This window comes from Gobius niger (genome assembly GCF_951799975.1).
Source record: "Gobius niger genome assembly, chromosome: 15".
NCBI classification, from domain to species: Eukaryota; Metazoa; Chordata; class Actinopteri; order Gobiiformes; family Gobiidae; genus Gobius; species Gobius niger.
In genome coordinates, this window is record NC_136866.1 from 16,694,983 (window position 1) to 16,719,373 (window position 24,391).

The window sequence follows — 24,391 nt, forward strand, 5'->3', positions numbered from 1 at the left end:
TGGCCCTCCACAAAGCCTGCGCAGACTTTGGAATCAAAACGACACTCACAGGTCCCTCAGTGTACCGGAGCTGCTCTAATCTTAAGTCACCTCCGAGGAGCGAGCCCACACCCCGCGCTATAAAAGAACCACAGCTGAGGCCCAGAACCAGTCTTAGGCCCCTGGAGGGAAAAGGACTCGCACCGCCCAGAGCCCACGGAGCCGACGGCCGTCAACATGACGTCTGTGACCGGAGGAACCAAGCTCTGCCTGCTGCTGCTGCTGGGCTCCTACACTCTGGCCCGTGAGTATTCGCACTTATCACAATTACTATTATGATTATTATTACTAAAACTATAGACGTGTGTGGGAGAAATTTATTCACTTTCTGCAGTTGGCTAAAATATGTTTTGTTAATGAGATCCTGAAGCAAGCACATAAATAACAAACAATATTCCTTGATTTTAATCCCGGTCTAACTATGAAAAAATTGTGTGATTTCAAAATCTAAATGAATGTGGTAAATGTGCATATAAATGAGGTCCTGTAGAGTGAATGTTTTATAAAAGTTATGGATTTGAAGTTTAATTGAAGTTGGTATAAAAGGCTAAAGACAAAATATAACTAGATTCACTGACTGCCATTGAAATGAATGGAGAGCTGCTGCTGTCATCAGTCTTTGATCCCTATAACTATTGGGAGTAATATGTGAATCAAACTCAAACAACAGTTCATGTTAAGGAAGTCCTCTGGGATGGAGACATGATAATGGTTTCATATCTGAAGCAAAAACTGAGTCTGGACAAAAGATCAAACACAGAAGAACCTGCAGGATTCACATTTACCAACATATGCGAAATATCATTGCTCAAAAAACATCACCCACACTAACTTTTGACCTCTACCAGTCACCAAATACTCCAATTAATACCCAGTTATTATAGGGCCAAAGTGTATTTTTCTTTTTACACAATCTGACCCCCCCCCCAAAAAATAAAATCTGGTCAAGTGGACCCACCTTGAAAATGAGATGCTTCACTTTCCAAGAAAGAATAAAGAATACAATTTAGTGCTTTTTGATGAAGTCAGACTAAATATACAACCCACATTTATTTGGAATTGAATATTTTGAGTGAAATATTAGAGAAATAAAAATGTAACTCCATCTCATAACATTTTTGTCATTTGATAAAAATCATAGACATACAGTATCTGCGTATCTGAAAATGCAGGCCATCCGATTAAAAATACGACTCGAGATCTGCACATAAGGGTGAAAAACAAATGCAGCAGTGATTCTCAGCAGCAGTTTCAGAGGGTCAGCCTTTCATGGGTGTTTGGGCGGAATAAGTTAAAAAAAAAAAGCTAGCGGGCATCGCTCCTGTTTTGCTACGTCTGATTGGATAGTGACCGTTTTGAGGTCAATTGTTTTGTTTTTCTTAGGGTTTCTGGTCGGTCTTCTCTGCTAACCATGGGGATGGTTCCATCCACAGAGAAAACCAGAAACCCTAAAAAAAACCTTCCACCCATAAGCCACTCAGTCACTAAAACGCCAAGTAATATCCAGTTTATTTTCCCCATAGACAGTTCCATAATGCACCTTTGAGCAGCAACAACAGTAAATTCCAGTTTCAGTCCAAATGCATTCATGGGTGTGTGTGTTTTGTGCAGAACAAGATGCAGGAAGTCCCGATGAATACTCTTGTCGCCGTAAGTGCCCGCGACTTTATATTGTCCACCGTTTTATCATTTGTATTGGGGAGAAAAGCAACAATTTAAATGTGTTCTCTTTTTCACCAAACTTTAGTGGCCAGGCGATACAAGAACTTCCGCCGCTATGTGTACGACTACGAAGCAACATCAGTGAACATGGTGAACGGAGCCAGTGACCAGAAGAGTGGACCCAAGATCACCTGCAAAGTACGGCCTGTTTTGTGAATGCCTTTAACACTTATACACTGGGAAAAATGACATCTCATCACATTTGAGTGAGCAATAATAATAATAATCGGTGAGATATTTCGACCGAGCACTGACCAGACCCGGGCTGTATTCCAGGTGGAGCTCGACGTTCCTCAAGCCTGCAGTTTCATCATGAAGACCACAGAATGCTCCCTGATGGAGATCTCTGGACTGGACTCCAGTGGAAACACCATCTACGTCCCAGCGCCAGGAGCCGAAGTCTTCAGGGACGAAATGGCCAAGTAAGAGAAACAAAGGTCTAGTTCAAGTCATGGAAGTAATGTCCCAGACTGGTGGTAAATGTCATGGTGTCATTATACAGTACAAAACCAGGATGTGACCATGACATTAACTTCCAACATGTAGAGATGAACTGGTCAGTCATGGGGATGATATATGTAGATCTCGAAGCTAATGCAGGAGGGGCATGGCTGATACTGGGATGGGAGATCATTTGGGAACATCAGCCTGGGGTGAATGTAGTGTGTGAGTGAGTGTTTGGTGGTGGAAGGCTTACCACCACAGAGTATGGAGTGAATGAATAATGACCACAGTGTAGTGAAACTTGGTAAGACAGGCTTGTCAAGCGCAAAACAAGTGGAAGGCATTATTATTATGATATTAAAGTGAGGTACAGATCCTCAAAATACCACATCAACAACGTGATGAACATCCCACTCCCTGTGTGTCTCAACCAGGAACCTTTTGAAGTTCCAAGTGCACGAAAAGGGTCCGTACCTGTACCCCGTGAAGGACGAATCCAAGAACATCCTGAACATCAAGAGAGGCATGATCTCCGCCCTGTTGGTGCCCCCCAGAGAGGACCTGCCCGTCGTGGAGATGGTGAGGGCACACGGCAAACACTCCTGCTTTAGGGTCAACTTAAGTCCCACTACTGGCCAACTTTAGCCCTACGTTAGACTAAGTTTAGACCTGTTTTGTTCTCCTTTAGTTCAGTTTCGTCTTGGTAAAAAGGTTTAGCCCTACTAAACTTGCTTAGGCCTGATTCAGATGGGAGTTAGTTCACCTTGTCTGGACCAGTTTAGTCATTGTCAGAATCCAATGAGTTCATTCATAGTTTCTTCAATGAGAATCACTCGATGAAAATGTTTCCAAATGTTTAGACCTGTTTTGTATTTGACTAAATCTTAACTAAAACTACACTTTTGTCAGACATAAACTGAATTGAAATACATGGTCAAAATGAACACTGTTTTGTAGCATGTCCTTATTTCACCTTGACCCGACAGAACTGCACAACAGCTCCTCCACTAGACAGTAAACATTATCTTTATTCTTTTAGTAGAGCAGATATTAGCGCATGTTCCTGCAAACACGGGCGGTGGATTCAGGTCACATAGACGGTGGTGTTTTGGTGAAGCATCAGGCACTGATAAGGGCCGATGTTGAGCAATGTTCCTCGATAAGCCACTCGGTGTAACGGTTCACCCTCTGTACTGACAAACACTCCAACGTGGCAGGCCAAAGTCCCAGATAACTTTATCAGACATCAGCTGGTGTCCGGACGACTCAGCAGCGACAAATACTTCAGCTGCTTTAGTTTAGTCTACTACTTACTACTTTAAGACTCGGTTTAGTCCTGTTTGTTGATAGTGTTGAGTCATGTGGTTCACTGAATCCCCCCAACAACACTCCAAATATGATCACTGGCTTTGTGGAAGATGCCAGCCGCCACAGTCCACAGAGATTTAAACACATTCCACTTCAGTAGCTCCTACAAACTCCACCCTTTACAGTCTTATTAAGCTTTAAACCTCCAAAACCAACATACATAATGTTCACTAACAGCTGATTTATTCAAAAGCCTAAGTAGATCCTCTGAGCAATTCTTTGTAAACACATTGTCGATAAATTACACTGCCCACAATGTTTTTATATCAATGATCCAGATGTTTCCCCTTATTCCCCTGCAGTGTCTTATTTAATGAAACCTATCAGTAAAATGTCCTGAGGTGATGATGTTAAATGTTGTGATCTTGTCCAGCCCACAGCCCACGGTGTATGTATGTCTGAGGTGACAGAGAAGAACCGAGACGAGAGCTCCTCAGAGTTCACCGTCCGCAGAGACCTGAGCCAGTGTGAGGGACTCGTCCTGAAGCAGCACACCAGCCCCCTGGCCCTGATCTCCGGCATGGTAGTCCTGTTCTACCTCCTACTGTGCGGCCTCAGTCACATCAGTGTACAGTAACTCCTGTTCTGTCTCTATTTTGTTCAGAACTACCCTCTGTCCAAGCTGATGAGCAGCGAGCAGATCTGCGACTACAGGTTTGACAACCAGAAGAGGCACATGAGCAGCATCAGCTGCACCGAGACGCATCTGTTCCTGCCCTTCTCCCACGAGTAAGCACAATCACTACAATAACTACAATAACTACAATAACTACAATAACTACAATAACTACAATAACCACAATAACTACAATTACTCCAATTACTCCAATAACTCCAATAACTCCAATAACTTCAATTACCCCAATAACTACACTAACTACAATCACTACAATAACTACAATAACTACAATAACTACAATAACTACAATTACCCCAATAACTACACTAACTACAATCACTACAATAACTACAATAACTACAATAACTACAATCACTACAATTACCCCAATAACTGCACTAACTACAATCACTACAATAACTACAATAACTACGATAACCACAATAACTACAATTACTCCAATTACTCCAATAACTCCAATAACTACAATAACTACAATCACTACAATTACTCCAATAACTACAATAACTACAATTACTCCAATAACTACAATAACTACAATAACTACAATTACCCCAATAACTACACTAACTACAATCACTACAACAACTAAAATAACTACAATAACTACAATTACCCCAATAACTACACTAACTACAATAACTACAATAACTACAATAACTACGATAACCACAATTACTACAATAACTACAATTACTCCAATTACTCCAATAACTACAATAACTACAATAACTACAATAACTACAATTACTCCAATAACTACAATTACTCCAATAACTACAATAACTCCAATCACTACAATAACTACAATCACTACAATAACTACAATCACTACAATAACTACAATAACTACAATACAAATCACTAGTTGAAGGAGCAAACCAAGCACAAGTGCATTTATTTATTTCATATATTGTCTAATCTAACAAACTATTTATCAAAACAAAAAAAATAAAAAAATGTTCCAAAACACAAAAACAGTTTTAAGCATGTTTTGTTGTGTCCCATTTGCTGTAACGTATCTAAATTGTACTGTGGACTGGAATAGATACAACTCCTCCCTGATGACTTCAAACATTTGTTGAGTTTGGGCATAAAATGTCATTAAAAAGCATTAAATGTAACACACTGCAATCTCTATTCACTCCCAAGTGTTCCTGCTCTTGGACATGATGAAATGAGAGTCATAATCCGAACCCTGAAACTCTAATCTAATCTCAAATGAAACTCTTCCCAGACAAATGGCTATAAAGCATTGGTGCCGCTGTGGTGTGAGTAACATCACGCAGAGGGCCCAGTGTGTGTTAGATCCTGACAAACTCGGAAACATTTGGGATAAAGTGTATGTGATCATGTATTTCTGTCTTTTAACAGCAACAAATATGGAATCTCGACTCAGGTGCAAACCTCCATGAGCCTGAGGGAAGTGGCCAAGATCAACGACAGAGTGTTTGAATACAGTACGTACTTTTCACAGGAGTGTCTTTGTTTTTGCATTGACAGTTTTTGATTTATGCTATGTGAATGATGAAGGTTTGCAATTATTTACAAACCTTAGCTGTTCTGAGAGGTCATTCTTTTGTTTAGCTTCTTCTCTCATAAACAATGCTCCTAGATTTGCTTAAAATGTGCACTGTGTGAACAATACTTAAGATAGAAATACACACGTGTAATGTAATGGGCATAATTGTGCCTTTTTTTTTTAATCTGTCTGTCTGTTACTTGTGAAATTGCATTTTGCGTAGCCACCACCAGAGGGCGCCATGTTTCTAAACAGGACCCACTTTAAAACCATAACATGGGTTCACAGAGACACGTTTCTCTAAATATAATGTATATAGATACTAAACATTGTCCCCATACCTCATGTAAAGATTATTCATTCATCGAGACAGATATTACAAATATTGGCCACAAACAATTAGAAAGCTTTTCTGAAAGGTTTCCTCTGTCATTGTTTGTTATAGTCACTGACAAGAATTTATAGTTTTCTTCATATATGTATTGTCCGTACCAAAGTAGACACCTGAGGCCTATACAGTACTACGAAGCTGGTTCAACTTGTCCTGGATTAGTTCCTCGGACCCGGAGGAACAGGTCGACAAACCCAGACATGGAGCCTCTGGATCAGTGGGTTTAGTTTTAGTTAACCCTGGGTTTGTCTGAGGATCTGTGAGGCATTCAGGTAAAACAGGAGGAGTCAGAGCCAAGTGGCCAATCACAGCAGAGACACAGACACAGTTCATCTGAATATCAAACTCTATCATTAAACTCATGACCAATATGTTTTTCAGCGCCATGAACTGAGCGGCTCATCAGGAGAACGTTCACATTAACAGTCTTTATTACAACTGAAATGAAACATTATTATTATTATTATTATTATTATTATTATTATTATTAAGCCTTTTTCATGTCCTCCTTTAAAATCTGCGTCAGCCACATGTGTAGGAAAAGTTACATCACAATGTCACTACTTACTACTACTTATTACTAAATTCTGTGCGCTCAAATAAAGGACTTCTCTCTCTGCTGCTCAAGAAGCTTCCCCCTCTGCCATCTCTGCTCCTCACTCCTTCCGTGACCACAGAGGATTCTCTCCTCTGATTGGTCAGCTGTCTTCTGATCCAAAGAGGAACTAAACCTGGTCCAGGGCAGGTTATGGCTAAGGGCATGTTTCCATGGAGATCTGCCCTGATACAAAGTTGTCCAGCTTTGTAGACCCAAACTCCCCCCTTACCCTCTAATCCAGCTTTGTAGTTACCCCTCAAGTCTAAAACACACTTTACTGTTAAAATCCATCCAACATTGATCACAAGGCTGACTATCAAAAATGGTCAGAACGCGCCTTTAAATAGTCCTAATCTTATGTTTTCCACAGACGCCGACAACATGGAGTCTTTGCACATGGAGGCGGTGGAGGACAAGTCGCCCGTTCAGACCAAGGACGCCGCTATGACCACCTTCCAGGAGCTGCTGTCCCTCAGAACCTCTGCCCAAGAAGACAAGCGTCCGGTGCTGTTTCGCCGCCTGGTGCTGGAGCTGCGTGGGCTGAAGACCGAGGCCGCCTCCGCCGCCGCCCTGGACATGTTCCAGCTCTCCCAGCGGTTGAGCCTCCAGGCCCTGGTGCAGTGCGGCAGCCCGGATTGCCTGAGCGCCCTCCTGAAGGTGCTGAGGACCTTCCCTCACGAGGCCCTGGAAGTGGACGCACTGGTGTACGGACTCGGGATGCTGCCCAACCCCTCGCCGGCCCTGCTCAGCGACCTGCTGGAGATGGCCAAGTACAAGCAGAGCAAAGCCACCATGTATGCCCTGGGGAACGCCGCCAAGAAGTGAGTCACGCTCTTCTGGATCAAACTCACAGACCCTCCTCCACATTTCGACAGTTCACTTGGGTTCATTAGAAGCTCGTCTCAGCCGGAGTTCATGGCGAGACAGAGTTACATGAGGTTTATACATGACGTGCTGTTCAAAATGCTTAAAACTGATGATTTACCACAAAAAGCTGTTCATTGTTGTACAACATGTATATGCTATTGTGACAGAGCAACATATCACCTGGAATGTTTTGCAATGTGGGCCTAAAAACCCTTTAACAATTTATAGACTTATGTAGTTCCAAAGTGCCCGTCCCATATGGCCTGTAATTTACGCTTTGCATAAGGCTTTTATTAAAGGCCACAACATTTTTAGGGCAATCAGAATAATCCATTCCTTCCATTACTCATTTTCCAGTAGTTACTTTCCGTATGTAATAACAAAGCAAAAAAAAAAAAAAGAGAGGTCCAAGTTTACCCTTCGTCTCTGGTGCTTGATCTAACCGTGGATCCTGTTGCTCTTCCCAGACTGGCCAGTGCAGAAGGCCTTGTTCCTGAGGTCCGGGCTGTGTACGACTTCTTCATGTCTCTCCTGGGAGCCGACTGCTCAGGAGACAAGGATCTCACCTTCCTCACTCTCAGGGTACGAAACACGGAGTTACACAGTCCACCTTCTTTTCCGCAGCGCGCTAACGCGGCCACGTTTCTCCTCATGTCGTCATTCAGGTGGTCGGAAACCTCGGGGATGTTATGGAAGCTGTGGACCCAGCCATCAAAGGCACTCTGCTCAAGTGCATGAGACAACCAGCCACCACTCTGTCCGTGCAGCTGGCCGCCATCCAGGCCTTCAGACGCATGGAACTCTCTGATGAGGTACTTCTTCAAAACTGTTTGGCTCACAGGTTTAATTCCTGGGCTGGATGGGGTCTTTCCCCCAGTGTTTGTGTAGGGTTCTGACATATGACATATGACTGACATATGTTCTTGGCTTGCCAGTGAGCTTGTATATTGCCTCCACGATGCCACAAGTTTTGTTTTGTCCCGCAGGTGCGCTCCAACCTGCAGAGGGTGAGCCAGTATCCCAAAGGCGCAGTGCAGAAGCGTCTGGCAGCCTACCTGATGCTCATGAGGAGTTACCAGGACAGTGACATCGAGATCGTCAAGAAACTGATAGAGAAGGAACAGAACGCCCAGGTCAAATCCTTCATCGTCTCCCACGTCTACAACATCCTCATCTCCACGGACGCCAGCATGCAAGAGTAAGGACACCCTGCATTTCAACTACAAGTCAAGGGTTTCTTGGTTGTGGATAAAACTACTGGAGAGAACTTGACCAAAAGATTCCGTAGTCTAGCTCTCTTTGTTCCAGAGAAAACGTGACTGCTTGTTTTGGGGAAAGTGCAGTGAATTGTGTTGACCGGTGTGCTGTAAACCCTCAGGTTGCGCTCTAAGCTGGAGGAGGCTCTGCGGGACACAGACTTGCCCGGTGTGGAGTACAGGATGGACTCTCGTAACGTCAGACTGCCCGGAGTCCAGGGAAACATCATCTTTGACCCGAGTAGCCAGCTGCCCCGAGAGGTGCTGCTGGAGACCACCCTGGAGGCCTTTGGGTACAAGATGGATATGCTTGAGGTAAACAGATGCGCCAAATGGGACTTTCATTTAGTGGTTCATGGCAAAAGAAAACCTCACACTAATATTAGTTAGACAGTCCCTCCAGCACAATCCAGCTGCTAGTTTTAAGCCAGTTGGACTCCCCCACGATTAACGCACGATCAAGAAAAATTAGTGCGACATTGCAACGTTTTCAAATCCCCACAATTTCCTTCGCAACTATTCCTTAACTCAGACCGTTTCTGACCTGTTCAATCCATCCATCCATCCATCCATCCATCCATTTTCTTCCGCTTTATCCGGGGCCGGGTCGCGGGGGCAGCAGTCTCAGCAGAGATGCCCAAACTTCCCGATCCACACACACCTCCTCCAGCTGTTCAATCCATTCAACTTTAAATTGCAACCATTGGAAAAATGGCCCACGAAATCAGGCATTTTAGCCCACAACAATTGCAAAATTTGCCTGCGAAATCCTGGGAGTCTGGTTTAGAATAAAGACATTGTTAGTCTTTTTACCATATTTTCATCCACACCCACAGACTTACAGTTAATTCTTCGTTTCACACCTTCATTCTACGTTTCACACCTTCAACGTTGCAATGCTGTCATAGTAATGTAAACAACAACTACCTGCTGTCTTGCCTCTGGTTAAAAAAACTTTAGAAAAAGATGCACAGCGCATAAAGGTTTGATTTGACCAGAGTCAGAAGGAGAAATTTGAATCATTGCTAGAAAAAGACTCAGGACCTTTAAACTTTGGGCATGATGAACGTCGTGCAACGTTTAAATTGGCAACATTGTACTTGTCAACATCTACACAAGAAGCTAACGATAACATCCATTGTTGTAACTGCAGATGGGCATGGAAGGCAAGGGCTTTGAGCCGACAGTGGAGGCCCTGTTTGGACAGAACGGCTTCTTCCCCGACACCATCTCCAAAGCTCTGTACTGGGCTGAGGACAAGGTCAACCCTTCGATCAGAGAGTTCCTCAACAAGTGGGCCGCTCCCCTCAAAATCCAGGGACAGACGGTGAGTGGGCTCTAAAAGGCCTTGATTGTGTCAGTAGAGGAGAGCAAAGTCGAGTCGATCGTAACTCAATCCAACCCAATTCTTGTCTGCACAGGTGTCTGACGATCTTATTCGAGAAATCGTCCGTAACTTCAACAAGCTGATGAATGACCTGCAGAACACTGATGCTCCCGACGCCATGGCCTACCTGCGCCTCATGGGCACCGAGCTGGGTTACATCAAAACCAACGAGCTGGAGTCCGTCGCGAGGAACGCAGCGATGTACGCAGAGATCCTCATGTACCTCATGCCACGCGACATGGTGCGTAAACACACTGTCTGCAGCTACTCCGCACAAATATCTGTTGAGCGCTGTTTGGCGATTTTTTTATCTGTACCACTGGTGTCAGAGGGTTTGGGTTAGGAGTTAGGGTTAGGTTTTGCTTCAGTCCTCATGCCTGGGAATGTCTGAAATCTCAGAATAGATCTCAGACGCAAAACTGACATTAGTTTGTAATCCAGGGACATAATATTATTGACTCAGAAAATGGTGCTCCTGACCAGCTTAGTCTTTCACTTCTCATCGTCTTTTCTTGACATCGACTTCATCTAAAATGTTAAAAATTTTAACTTTTAATGCTGTGGTTCTGAAAAGAATGAAATGTCCACTTTAATAGTCGAAGGCGTCAGTTTAACGATGCGTTTCTCTCCGCAGATCTTCAAGAGCTTCATGAACGGAGACGACGACCTGTTTGCCCACTACATGTTCATGGATAACAAGTTCTCTCTTCCAACCGCCTCTGGTCTGCCTCTGAGGTTCCACATGACCGGCACTTTCACTCCCGGACTCAAGGGCAAAGTCACCTTCAACCCCAAGATGGTAAATAAGACCATTTTACCATTTGATTATGGATCTCAATAAGGGGCCATCTGTCTATTAGGCTGATTCGTATTTGTATCAGAACTAGCACTGACAGAACACTCAATCGCCTTTACGCCACTGTTCTTTCTTTAGACTGCTTTTGACAAATACTGACCACTGTGGAACTTGAAGAGGTGTAACAAAGGGCTAAACTTGGACTAAACCATAACTAAACTAGGTGTAAACCACGACCAAACCAAGATTAAAGTGAATCTGAGCAGACCTGCAGTTTCTTCTTCTCATCCCTGTTGTTTCCGTGTCCTCGCAGAAGGAGCTGCTCTTCAGGCCATCCGCCGGAGTTGAATTCATGACCAAGATTGGCGTCCATGTTCCAGAACTGGTGGAATCTTCCGTTGAGATGAGCACCACCGTCTCCCACGAAAGCTCCTTCAACGCCCGGCTCTCCATGGATAAACAGATCAAAGTGTCCATGTCCTCTCCCACTGACAACGTCAAGCTCCTCAACATCAGGTATGCAGCCACAGACACAATTTTGACCTGTCTAACAATGAGTACAAAAAGAATTAATTGCCCACCACACAAAAATTATTTGACTTGTAGTGAAGTTTTGGAGTTTTGTATATAAATATCCTTTGTTATCATTACCTACCGTTTTTATCCCTTTCAACAAATGTGCGCTCTGTTGTAGGAACGAGGTGAGGATCATTGGCCTCAATAGCGCCCAGCTCATTCAGCCCACGCAAACAGAAGTGAGCTGCCCACACCGCATGCCTGGCATGAAACTGTGCTTCACTGTGTCCGGAGTGGAGAGCCGCCCCAACCAGCCGTACTTCCCCCTCAGCGGAACCTCGCAGTGAGCACAAAACTTGTTACTTTGAATGTCCTCGATTGAGTATTGTCCGACCTTTAGAGATACTTCTTTGTACACTCGGTATTTCATTTACGACCTGTTGTTGCTACGGGTGTCACAGTGCATTGATTTTGTGATATATTAATATTTTGCTGCATGATACGATACCATTATTTTTTACTCCGATATCGTTAATGGCAACAGCTGTATGCTGATCGTAGCTGATGTGACCTTAGGTACCTCGTGGAGGTCAGGCCAGGAGACGAAGCCACTGAGTACTCCGCGACTATCAGCTACAACCTCCTCAGCGAGGGCCAAGATGGCCGACAGAAAGTGGACTCCGTCAAAGTGGCGCTGAGAGCAGAGGGTGGTAAGTCTGACATCTTACCTTGGCGTGATGATAGTGACAGTAACAGCAACAGTAGCTGGTACTAATCATGAGTACTTGTATATGCGGCTGGTAGAAGACTTCAAGATTAATCGCACACAAAACTATACTTCGAAAATGACAAAGTGCAAAGCGTTGAAGTAGGTGGAGAAAGCTGAAAGCATTTTGAGTTCACACAGTGTCTTAGACCGTGTGTGAAACAGGCTCAGAGCTGAATGCATTTCTGTGATTTCTATGGTTGTTACTTGAGGAAGTTCGCTTGTACATAGAGTGCTCCGAACAGGCAGAAAAGTGAGGGATGGACCAAATACAGAGACCTTCAAGTACACCTTAAACTTAAATAGCTTCCATTTTCAAATGGGGGGAGGAAGAGGGATTTAAATCGTTAGCTCGGCTCATGTCTCATGTCTGGCTCTCACAAACATTTCCACACTCTGATTCTTCTCATTCACAAGTGTCCAGCACATGGGCTCCTTTGTCATCACTCAAAATGGTTCACAAAGCAGACAGATCGTGACAGTCAGAAAATCCTGTTTTTTTGGTCATACAATATATTTTACTCTACTACTGTAGAAATAGTTAGTTATGGGGTAAATGATCCAAACCTCTGGTATGTTTTGCTTTAGGTCGATCTTGTTTAAGTCAAAGAATGTAATTGGTGACTTTGGTGTCTATCCATGTAGATACCAACGGTGAGCCCACGGAGGCCAGTCTGCTGCTCAAGTACAACCGCAACAGGAATGTGCTGACCTCGCAGCTGCAGGTCCCGGACATGGACGTGGAGGCTGGAGTGAAGATCGGGATGAGCGACAGCAGCTCCAAAGGAAAGGCCCTAACGCTGGAGATCTCCAACAAGAACGTGCCCCAGCTCTCTCTGATCGGACGCGCCAAGTGAGTCCTACACATGATTAATCTAAACCTTCTGAAAGCTATAAAGGCATTTCGAATAACTGTCCAGGACTTGATGTTTTCTTTCATTTATAATATACAGTCAGTAGCACATATTCAGCCTCCGTCGTGCCTTTAAAGGAACACCATTTTTCCATACTGAGATTTGTTCTTACCTGAGCTTAGACGCATTGATGCGCACCTGTCTGGTCTTTGTGCACTCAGTTCCTCTTGTTGAGTCCAAGACTGGAAAGTTTGGAGTATGTAGAAGCGAAGTGGAGAAATTGCAAAGGTTTTGAGTTTTGCATGTAGTGTCTCCCTGAAAGCCCATCCACTGCCAGTTGTCCAGTCAGAAAGCCCACACAGTCTTACAAGATTACAAGGGTTAAAAGATCATGAGGCTACTGTATAATCTTAATATATAGTCTTTGAACCATGCACTGTTGATTCCAGAATCCTTATGATTATCCTGTTATTTGTGAACTGTGGCATCCTTGGTCACAGACTTGTTCTGTTTGTGTCTGACGTGGACCTGTCCTTGCACCCGCAGGTTGCTGGAGGGCCTCTCAGACGAGATGGTGCAGCTGCAGCTGCTGGTGCCCTCTGTCCAGACCGATGTCGCCCTCACCCTTTTCATCAATAGAGTGGACGGGCTGATGCTGGACCTGCAGAGTGACATCAAACTGCCCGTGATTACGGCCTTCGAGAGAATCACCTTCAAACTGGGTACGTCCGGCTTCAGCGCTTTGGTCAGGCGGTGCTTCAGCCCATCGTAGGTGCCTGTCATGGACAATTGAGAAGAGGGCATGAACAATGACAGGACATTTGGCTTCAAAGTAGTTTCCCATCATAGACAAATTGTCCGGTGCTGAACCGATACCTGGCTCTGAAAGCTTTAAAGCACAACTGTCACCGACAAAACCTCAGTCAATATGGCCACATTGTGCCTCATTGTGAAGCTCTGGACCTGGAGAATCCAATAAAACAACAATAAAAAACAACATATTAGGCCCTTTGCAAACAAAGACCATCTTCTGTGACAATGGGGTTTTACTATGTTGTTGTTGTTCCGACTTCTGTAAAGAATCTGAAAAGCATAATTGTTGCATTAGTTTCAAATTTAGCATTTCACATTTCAGTCATCTCGAAACTGTCAATGTTGGTAATAGCAGTTAAACACAAGTCTATAACAGGCACTTACTTCAATCAATCTAAGTCAAATGCAGGTTCTCTAAAAGAAAATGTTGCCCCAAATAGAAATGTCTGTGTGGCGTGTGTTTCAGTTGAGGAGCAGGTCGAGGTGAAGCTGATTTCCAATGTCAATGCGGAGACTAAAATGCTGGTGGTGTACGGTGATGCTGCCCAGGACTGGCTCAGACTGTTTGCAAGCGACGTGATGGACCAGAGAGTGGTCAACACCGACATGAAAGTGCGCCACATCATCAACAAGGGGCTGGAGGTACAAACGCATCACTGTCACACGGGCCTGAGTGTAGAGCAGCGTCTTGCACTTGCAACAGATGACATTTCTTACATATAAATGATATCAGTCCCTTTGCACTTGTAGATGATTTAAATAATAAAAGTGCCTTTTATCAATGGCATCTTAGATATTGTGAGTCATCTGACCAGCGTTATTTAAAATGTTTATTAATAAGGGCCAGTTTTTTGAATGGCTCTTTGAAATGATTACTATTGATGAATCATCATTTAAAGTCTGGGATTAATAATGAACCACAGGCACCATCCTGTCATCCCAAGGCATAATAAAAAAAAAAAAAGGAAAACCAGGAAATCCACGGACGGATTCGCCTTGAAGTAAATGCTGTGTTGCCATATTGTTTCAGGCCGGTACCATCTGGATGGACAAGTTCAAGGGGGATTTCCCGTACGTTGAGACTCTGAGGGATCGCATCGCAAACATGGAGATGCCAGCTCTGGTTGAGAACCTGTTCATGAGCTTGTAAGTATTACTCCTATCGCTCATACTACGATTACTACAACTCACCCCTCTGCTTGAACTCAGACTACTACTAACTACTGTTATTATCTACAGCTTTTATTATTACCCACTTTGCCTCTGGTATTACTATTGTATTAAAACCTTACTGTGGAACAATTTGAACATTCACTGTGTTACCAGTGTTTTTCAAAAGTACCTCTCATCACACCTGGCTAGTACAGCACAGGAACTTTTATGAAAATGAAATTTATAAACAGTAAACGTTTCAAAACTCTTCATTCTTATTTTGTTATTTGTTATTATTGGAGATTTAATTTTCCACAGTTGTGAAAATAATATCTTTTTTAATGTCGGCCTCCTTTGTCAATACACTGATTTTCAAAAAGGGACGTTCCCACGCCCCTGTTTTTCTTTTGGGAGCAGGAGACATCACTGGCTTGTCTCCATGAAATCCCAAAACCTTTAGGTCTAAATACATTAGGTCAGCATTCTGCACTGCAAAAGTACCCACCACCAAGTTTTACAGTTTTACAGTGTGTAATTGCTCTTTCCATGTGTTCCACAGTGTGGCTTTAAGTAAAAGGCTATGAATTTTTTTTTTTGTGTCATCAACATGTGAATTTTTACTTTCTGTGAATTTTATTCTTTGAATCTTTTTGTCATTGAAACAAAATGTTTGGTCCCCGATTTTGTTGAATTTTCATTACACATTTTTCAAGTAGTTTTAAATTCAAAATATAATATTCACTGTATTGTTTTTCAACATATCTAATTCAACAGTCCATATTCAGAGTGTCAAATTTGCAATAAATAATTCAAATAAGCCAATAAATAAAATAAATACATGAATTCACCCTTAAAATATTCTATGTAAAAAATAGAAAATAAATAAAATAAAAGGGAAATTCACAGTGAAAAAAAACACACAGAACGTCCAGAATGTCCTGGATCAGTTGATCCTGGATGACTGAGAGCCGAGACGCAGAGTGTTAGCTTTTGATTTGTTGTCTTTTGTATTTGTATTTGTATTTATTTATTTAAAAGGGACAATGCATTTACACAAAGTACAGTATACTTAAAATGCAGGATTATAGCTCAAGCTAATTTCCATCCATTTTGTGGACAGGACTTACAGGCAACAGGAGTCGACAAGTAAAATCAAAGAGTTTTGAATTGTGTTTTATACTGCGAATTTTACATGGAATTTAGACTGTTGAAGTTGAAATATTGAAAAACAATACAGTGAATATTTTAAATATATTCAAAGATGTTATTTTAGTGTTTAAAAAGTCCAAATCCGAAAATTCACATTCTGAACACACAATAATAATCTTCCATTAAAAGCACTTACTATACCACAACAATTATTTCTTCCAGCACTTCTATCCCCTTGCTACAATGGTGATTAAGAAGACTTTAATTTGCTTTATTTGTTTTTTTTTCTCCAGTGAAACTTCATTGAAATACAACTTCAACAAAGACACCATGATCATTTACCTCCCCGTCCCCTATGGCGGCATGTCCTCAGAGGAGCTGCGGATCCCAACAGAAGTCACCACCCCTCTCATCAACGTTCCACAAATCGACGTGTACGTCAACCCCAAGACCATCCAGGTCCCGGCATTCACTGTCCCAGAGGAGTACGAGATCCTTGTTCCGCTCTTGGGGTCAATGGAGATGAACACCAAATTTGAGAGCAACCTGTACGATTGGGAGGTTGTGGTGTCTGTGGGCAACCACACCGTGGACTCACCAAAGTACAAGGCCGAATACAGCTTCAAGGGAGAGAGTCCCATCAGGCCGCTGTCCTTCACTCAGACAGGTAAACCACACACGCTTTCGTTTTTAGTAGTAAATCATGATAAATGTTTTGTTTGTTTTTTTCTCAGATTATGTTGTTTGATCAAAATAATGACAGCCTTTGGGATTTTTCATTGAATTGTGACTTATCTATAATGTGGCGTTAACACACCAGTGCAATATTATTATAAGGCTGGAATGGATTCCACACACTTTTCAAGAATAACATAACTTAAACATCTCACATTAAAGGTGCATTGTGGAACTTTTTAACATGAAAAAAGAGTTGATATTAGTGTTTATTTGACCTCTCAGTTACCTAGCGGCTGTATGGGTGGGTCAAATGGCGCCTTTACTTTCTTTCACAGTGGCCTCTAGGACGTTCCAGGACCAATTGCTTTTAGGGTTTCTGGTAGGTTTTCACTGCTGATGAAACCTCAGGGTAGGTTAAAACCTACCAGAAACCCTAAAAAACTTTAAATAAAATGTATCCTGGAGCATCATAGAGGCTTTTTTTTTCCAACATAAAAGGTTCCATCTGGTTTCATTAACAGAAGCATCACTTGTTTCGCAGAAGCTTGACAGCACTGCTCACTATTTAACACTTTATTAAGAGTTTCCTTGTTGTCTGTCTTAAACAGGAACTGCTGAGCTCTTCGAAGAATTCAACGGTGTTACCACATCCCTCTTCTTCGGCTTGAGGCACGAGCTTTTCCGCTCTGAGGTCAAAGTCCGCAACAACTTTGGCATTGCTGAGAACATCTGGTCTGGAGGCAGGATCGTCATGACCGGCAAAGGCCCGGGACTGGACACTTCCCTAAGCACCTCCGCGCAGTTCACCCTGGCACCAGCCATGCTCTCCGGAGATGTGAATTCTGATGCCAGCATGACCATTGGACAAATCGAGACCACTTGCACATCCCAGAACACCTTCTCCTTTGAGCCGGCTAAGAGAGAAGCCAAGGCCGAAAGTACCGTGAGGTTCAACTCCGACATTGTGAAGCTTGCCAACAAGATCAAGATGTCCTATGCCAACAGTGAGCTGGTCATCGACTCCAACACCAACATGAACAGCGAGCCACTTAAACACACCACCAAAATCAACATCGTCTATAAAGATGTCAAGCTCAGCGTCCAGTCCGACTCTGTGACCAAGGCCAGCGAGGAGAAAATGCTGCGTAGCCAGCTGGAGCTGCTTGCATCCGGAGAGCAGGTCACTCTGAGAATTGAAAACCAAGCAGACGATTCCTCAAACCGTGCCTACTCCCTGCTCACTGGTTCCCTGAATCCATCTGGTTTGGAGGTCAACTCAGATGCTTCGGTCAACATCTTCGCAAGCCTCGCGTCTCACAAAGCAACCCTGACTTTTGATAGCAATGGCCTGACGACTAGCTGCACCACAACTGCCCAGCTTAGCCCATTCACCTTTGAAAATGTCTTCCACGCTGGAGCAGATACCACCGGGGCAACCATGTCTCTGACCACAAAGGGAGGCATCAAAGAAAACAAAGCTGAGCTGACTGTCGAAGGCAAGATCGCAAGCTCCGAAGTCTACCTCAACAGCATTATGAAAGGCAATATCTTTGATTTGAACGGAAGGAACAGGGTTAACTTGAGGTTGAATGATGATGGGCTGATCGCCTCAAACAACATGGTGGCTTCGTACAACGAGATTAGCACCAAGAACTCCCATACTCTTTCTCTGACCATGAGATCTTTCACTTTGCAATCCAAGACGGACAACTTCTTGAACAGCCAAAACACCTACATGCACGACGTCACAGTCAATGTTGAACGCTTTGCCACCAACATGATTATGAAGAATGAGATGAAGGTCATGAATGTTGACTTCAACAATGATGCCCAGTTCAAAGCGCTGCCCTACACAATGGAGCTGGTGGGTACCACCATGGGCAAATACATTGATGAGGAGGTGCGTCACACGTATGAACTCAAGTTTGTGGACATGATTCTCTCTGCCAAATGCAACACCAATGGAAAGCTGTTTAACTACCATATCACACATGCTGCCGACATGGAGCTGTCCGGTCTGACGATGAAGTTCAATGACGTGGCTAACCTGAACTCCCCGATCTTCCGGATGGATAGCACTATCAAAGCTAATGCAGAACCCTTCTCTCTGAACGTGGATGCCATCTGCAACTCCAATGCCGATTTTAACCTCTTTGGGGAGAAAAGTGGCCAAATGTACAGCAAATTCTTGATGAAAGCTGAGCCGTTGATGTTCACCCACTCATTTGAACAGAGAGCTTCTGCCAGTATGAAAAACAATAGAGGTGACACCTTCCAGAGCAGCATGGACAATAAATGTGACAGCTTGCTTACTCTGAAAGAGCAAAGCCTGAACCTCAAAGTGACATCCAATGTGAATGAGCATACTTTCAATCATGAGCTGAACGCTTTCAACAATAAAGAAAAAGTTGGTATTAAGATGTCAACGGCTGCATCAAGTCCTTTGTTTGCAAAGAGAAGCGAAGACTACAGCCTATCTGGCTTTGTGATCTACGAAAAGAACGGAGAAAGCCATGTTATGATTCCATTTGTGGAGCATTTGCCAGCTGTGGTTGAAAACATCAGAAACATCATGTTGCGCATTTTCGACCAAGGCATCAACACCGTTACAGACATGAACAACAAGTACAGGATTAGTGCAAGGCTAACCAACAAAATTGCAGAGCTGAAAGAGGTCATTGACAACTTTGACGCCAACCTTTTCATCCAAGATGTCAAAAAGTTCCTCAGCTCCATTGAAAGCAGCATCACCAATCTGACCAGAAAGTTCCCTACGGACAAAGTTGTGGCTATGCTGAAGTCTGTCAGGGAGATGATCATGACTTGGATCAAGAAGTACAACATCATTGAAAGGGTTAACATTGTCTATGGCAAAATGGAGGAGATTCTGTCCAATTATGAGGTGGAGAAAATGATCGGTGCCTTCATGGATGAAGTTGTTAAGATCATGAAGCAGTACCAGGTGAGGGAGAAGGTACAAGCCGTGTTCACTGCCATAAGGTCAATCAACATCAAGCCGATTGTCAAGAAAGCGATTCTGCCAATCCAAGGTCTCGTCAATGAACTATATGCTGTTGACTTCAAGCAGTTTATGGAGGATTTCAATGACTTTGTCCTCAGAATGCTACAGAAAGTCCGCTCTTTTGATTACGAGACGTTCTCAAGTGAGCTGACCGAGACACTGAAGGAGATGAGTGCCATTCCATGTCTGGGAAAGCTGACTGGTGAGGTCAATGTCAGGTCCCCAGATTACAAGATGAAGACCACTGTCAACTTTGAGAACAACACTGTTAGCTCTGACACACCAGACTTCCTCTTCAGTTTCAAATCAAACGCGGACTCCCTTTTGAAACCACTAGAATATACCCTAGAGGCTTCTGCTAATGTCGCCCTGCCAAGAATGAGCCACTTAGCCTTTACTGAAAGCATTAAGTTCGACCATTACACATTCCAATTGGACCACCAGGAATCCATGAACATCTACAGACACTCTGCTTTGGCATCTGCCGAAACAACTGCAAAGGCAGACACTGAGCTGTTCAAGGGCGAGTTCATCAATAAGGCATCCCTCACTATGGAGAATGGCATATCTTCCAAAGTTGAGACAAACTACAAGCATGACCTCCAATTCAGACCGCTGAATTTTGAAAGTAACATGGCCCTTAACCAAATTACAACTTTGGAGCTTCAAGATGGCAGCGCAACTTTGAAATTGGAAAATGCTGTTGATGGTAAACTGAACAGTCATGAAGCTAGCCACAAAAGTGACATGGAAGCTGTATTTGATCTCCACACGGCTAAGATTGCATTTACTGGAGCAACCGGAGGCAACAACATCAAAGTTTCCCAGACGTTTGATGCAGATATTTGCATCTTCCAACACTTTATTGCGGCTGTCAAGATGGAAACTGAAGCTCCCTTCCTTAAAAACAGCATCGCAGAGGCTAAATTTCAGGCCAAGCTAGAGGACTTGATAATTGACTTTTCTGCATCCCACAATGCAGAGCTGGTTGGCAAGGTCGAAGGAACTGTTGCTAACTCTGTTGTAGCTTCTGTCACCCCAGATGATGTCACATTTGAAGCTAAAAACAAGGCCAATGCAAAGGTTGCCCTTCCATTCCAGCTATCGGGCAAAACAGACCTCCAGAGTGACTTTTCTTTTAGCTTGAATCCCACCGAGCAGAGGGCTAGCTGGACAAGCCTAGCAAGATTTAATCAGTACAGATACTCCCACTTGTTTAGCATGGACAATGGAGAGAGAGAGATGAACATTATGTACCAAATCAACGGAGAGGCCAATCTCGATATGCTGATGGAAAAAGTCACCATCCCCAGAATTGATCTGCCTTACGTCAATATGCGAATCCCAAGGATGGAGGACGTTTCACTGTGGGAAGATGCAGGTCTTGGCGATTTCTTCATCACCACTCAGCAAACTCTGGATGTTAACTCCAACTTGAAATACATCAAAAACCCAGACATGATTGTCATCAACATCAACCTGGATCCAGTCATCAGTGCCATCAACACAAACGGCAAGGCTATCCACAAGCGTATGCTAATCGGGAAGGACAAAGCTACTGCCCTTCTCTCTCAAACTTATGGTAAAGCAAAGGAAGGGTATGAGAAATACAGTGTGGAGCTGCCCAAAGCTATTACAATCCCAGCCTACAGAATCCCAGTGATGGATGTCCAAATGTCCACCTACACCATCCCCCTGCCTGATGCCACTCTGGTCAAAATGCCCTCTTTCCAAGTTCCATCAGCTCTGACCAAACTGACCATCCCCACAGTCACTCTGCCCAGAATCAATAGCATCAAGATCCCACGTTTGGGAGAGATGACTTATGAGTTTTCCATGAAGACCGCAATGCTCACTCTTAAAAGCAACGCAGGCATTGTCAACAACGAAGACGCGATCAGCATGAAACTTGATGCCTCCTCCACCTCTGAATTTGAGTACCTCTCTGGGAATGTTGAAGGCAGTGCTGCCATCAAGACAAATGATGGGCTGAGAGTGGATTCCAACTTGGTGATGACTCATGGCATGGGACAGTTGAAACACAACAACGCCATGATTCTGTTGCCCATTATGGACGTGGACATGGACATGACCAACTCAGTGAAGTTTGAGTCTGACATCTATGAAATGGCGCAGAGAGTGAACAGAAACACAGGAATGCTGGTGTCTCTGTCCGTTCCATCTGGACTCATCGGTGCTCAGGTCGTCCCCAAGTCTATGACCAACATGAAGGCAAGAGTCTACGGACAATACCCGGTAAGAAGCATTCCTTCACTAACTATCTATAAGTTCATCAGAATGACTTAGATTTTCAATGCAACAGAATTGTACGTTAGTAACTGTCAAGAGTAAAGTTGATCATTTCTATAAACTTGAATCTCTTTTAGAGGGGTTAGTCATGCGTATGGCTCCTGCCACCATGTCTCCAATGCGTGCAACATTCATTGGTTGTGTGTGAAGTGAATGAAGACAAATCCCCCTACACAAAGTTGGGCAAGGCTGAGTGGTTGGAATATTACTAAAAAATACACACAATTAGACCTCTATGATCAAGCACCAAGTTTGTTTTAATTGACAGAGAAGGTGCAGTTGTAGTTATAGTAATAGCATTGTCGCTAAGTGCTCTCCGTTGGTCTTATCCTGCTTAATAAGTGCTTGGTTGTACAAGTGAATTAACATCTTGCTTATTTGTATCCTTTTTTCCAGTCTGAAGAGGAAATGGACATCGTAGCCCTGCAGGTGTCTATGGGGAAAAGCCTGAACATGCAGACCAACTGGAACATGGAGATGCCTTACAACACAATGCTTACCGTTAAAGAGCGAATTCCAAGCGCTGTAGCCCCTTTTGTCGAGAGAGCTGGTATTATTTTCGATGACGTGCAGTATAGTACTGCCTATATGGGCCTCGGTGTGATTTCTACCATTGATGCAGCTGTAAAAAACGGAAAGGCCATGTTCAGACAGGCTGTTGAAACTATCGCCTCAGTGGAACCCAATGAGTTCTTGACCACTTTGGCCGACGACGCTATTTTGACGCTTAGGAATTGCCGCAGCAGGGTAGATGCGATTTTTGACGCTGTTTTCAAATTCCTTAGAGAAACAAAATTCCAAATCCCCGGCGACGAGGCGAAGATGACCGTGTTTCAGATGTACGAAGTTAGCATCCGCTTTGTCGCCGATCTCTCAGGGGAAATCATTGAGAGAATTCAAATATACTTCTCTCCGTTGTTCACTTCAGTAGCTGAGCATTTTAATTCACTTGAATTTCAGTTTTCAAACCATGTCATGAGGGGGAGCGAAATTATTGAGGACTTTTCCGTAGCCTTTGACAGACTCCAAAATCAAATTAAAATCATAGTTGATAAAATTAGATCTTATCCTCCTGAAGAAATAATGAACCACTTTAAAAACCTGGTGCAGTTTATTATGGCACAAGGCGAGAGGCTTCTGGAAGCCATCCGCTACGTGGACGTGGACGGAATTACCGACTTTTGCAGCAACGTTTACAGAGACGCGAAGAAATCTGAGGCGCTGAAAAATATTGTAAAGCAGTGGGAGAAAATCTACAAGATTCTGTGGGAATATTATAGAACGCTTGACAAGAGAGTCCAGACTGTGCTCGATGGCTTCTCCTCCGAGCAGTTTAAAGACGACATGTCAGCCTGGATGGACAGAATGATCAAAAACATGAATGCTTTCCAAAATAATGTCATTGAAACTCTGAAGGAAGAGACCAAATCCATTAAAACATATGTCAAAATGGGCGACAGAAATATGGAAATCGATATACCGCTCCCATTTGTGAACTAAGGGACCTCCCGGCAGCAACTTTTAAACTCCAACATGGCTGCTCCACAATGACATGAAGCTAACTCCTTTTTTAAAAGTTTAATTATTCTCTTCCCCCATCTGCAATTGTAGCAGTTGTATTTCTATATTGTATTATTTAAAAACAATGTGTCAGATCAATAAAGAGAGTTTGTACTGCAATGATCTTTGTCTATTTCTGTGTTCTTATTATTCAGACTAGTGGTTCTCAAACATGCTAACTTCTTTTGGTGGTAGGCTCCAATTGGGAGATTTTTTCAGCTCTTATTTTTTAGATTTGGTTTAGTCCAAGATCAGACCTTTAATTAGGCTCGGTTTAGGTCCCTCTCATTTAAATACGAAACCAAGAAAGAAGTTTGGAAAATAAGGTCCTTGCTTGGTAAATTTTAAACACTCTCAGAATTGCTCTCAGAGAAGTGCAGCATTTACTTGATTATAATATTTTTAGTAATAGTAATAGGAGTAAAATGAATACTGGAAATGGTTTTGTAAAATATCATTAAATGCAATATTCAACTCAAATATTGCATTATATTCTCAAATTATAAACAGAGTTGGGTAGAATCTGCAAAATATTTACTCC

At 43.2% G+C, this 24,391-nt stretch overlaps 1 protein-coding gene across 1 annotated transcript; it reads left to right on the forward strand.

Moving 5' to 3' along the window:
- Positions 1-216: 216 nt before the first annotated feature.
- On the forward strand, positions 217-23,928 carry LOC306975169 (apolipoprotein B-100-like; the record flags this gene model as incomplete). Its single annotated transcript, XM_079572588.1, has 26 exons — positions 217-283; positions 1,651-1,689; positions 1,787-1,899; positions 2,038-2,183; positions 2,640-2,784; positions 3,947-4,096; positions 4,178-4,302; positions 5,588-5,673; positions 7,095-7,545; positions 8,059-8,173; positions 8,257-8,403; positions 8,578-8,789; positions 8,970-9,162; positions 10,001-10,174; positions 10,269-10,475; positions 10,869-11,033; positions 11,344-11,546; positions 11,725-11,889; positions 12,123-12,256; positions 12,958-13,165; positions 13,713-13,888; positions 14,446-14,621; positions 15,010-15,125; positions 16,574-16,947; positions 17,567-22,236; positions 22,687-23,928. The coding sequence occupies 26 exons, from the start codon at positions 217-219 to the stop codon at positions 23,788-23,790; spliced, it is 9,861 nt and encodes a 3,286-aa protein (XP_079428714.1). The 3' UTR covers positions 23,791-23,928.
- Positions 23,929-24,391: the final 463 nt, after the last annotated feature.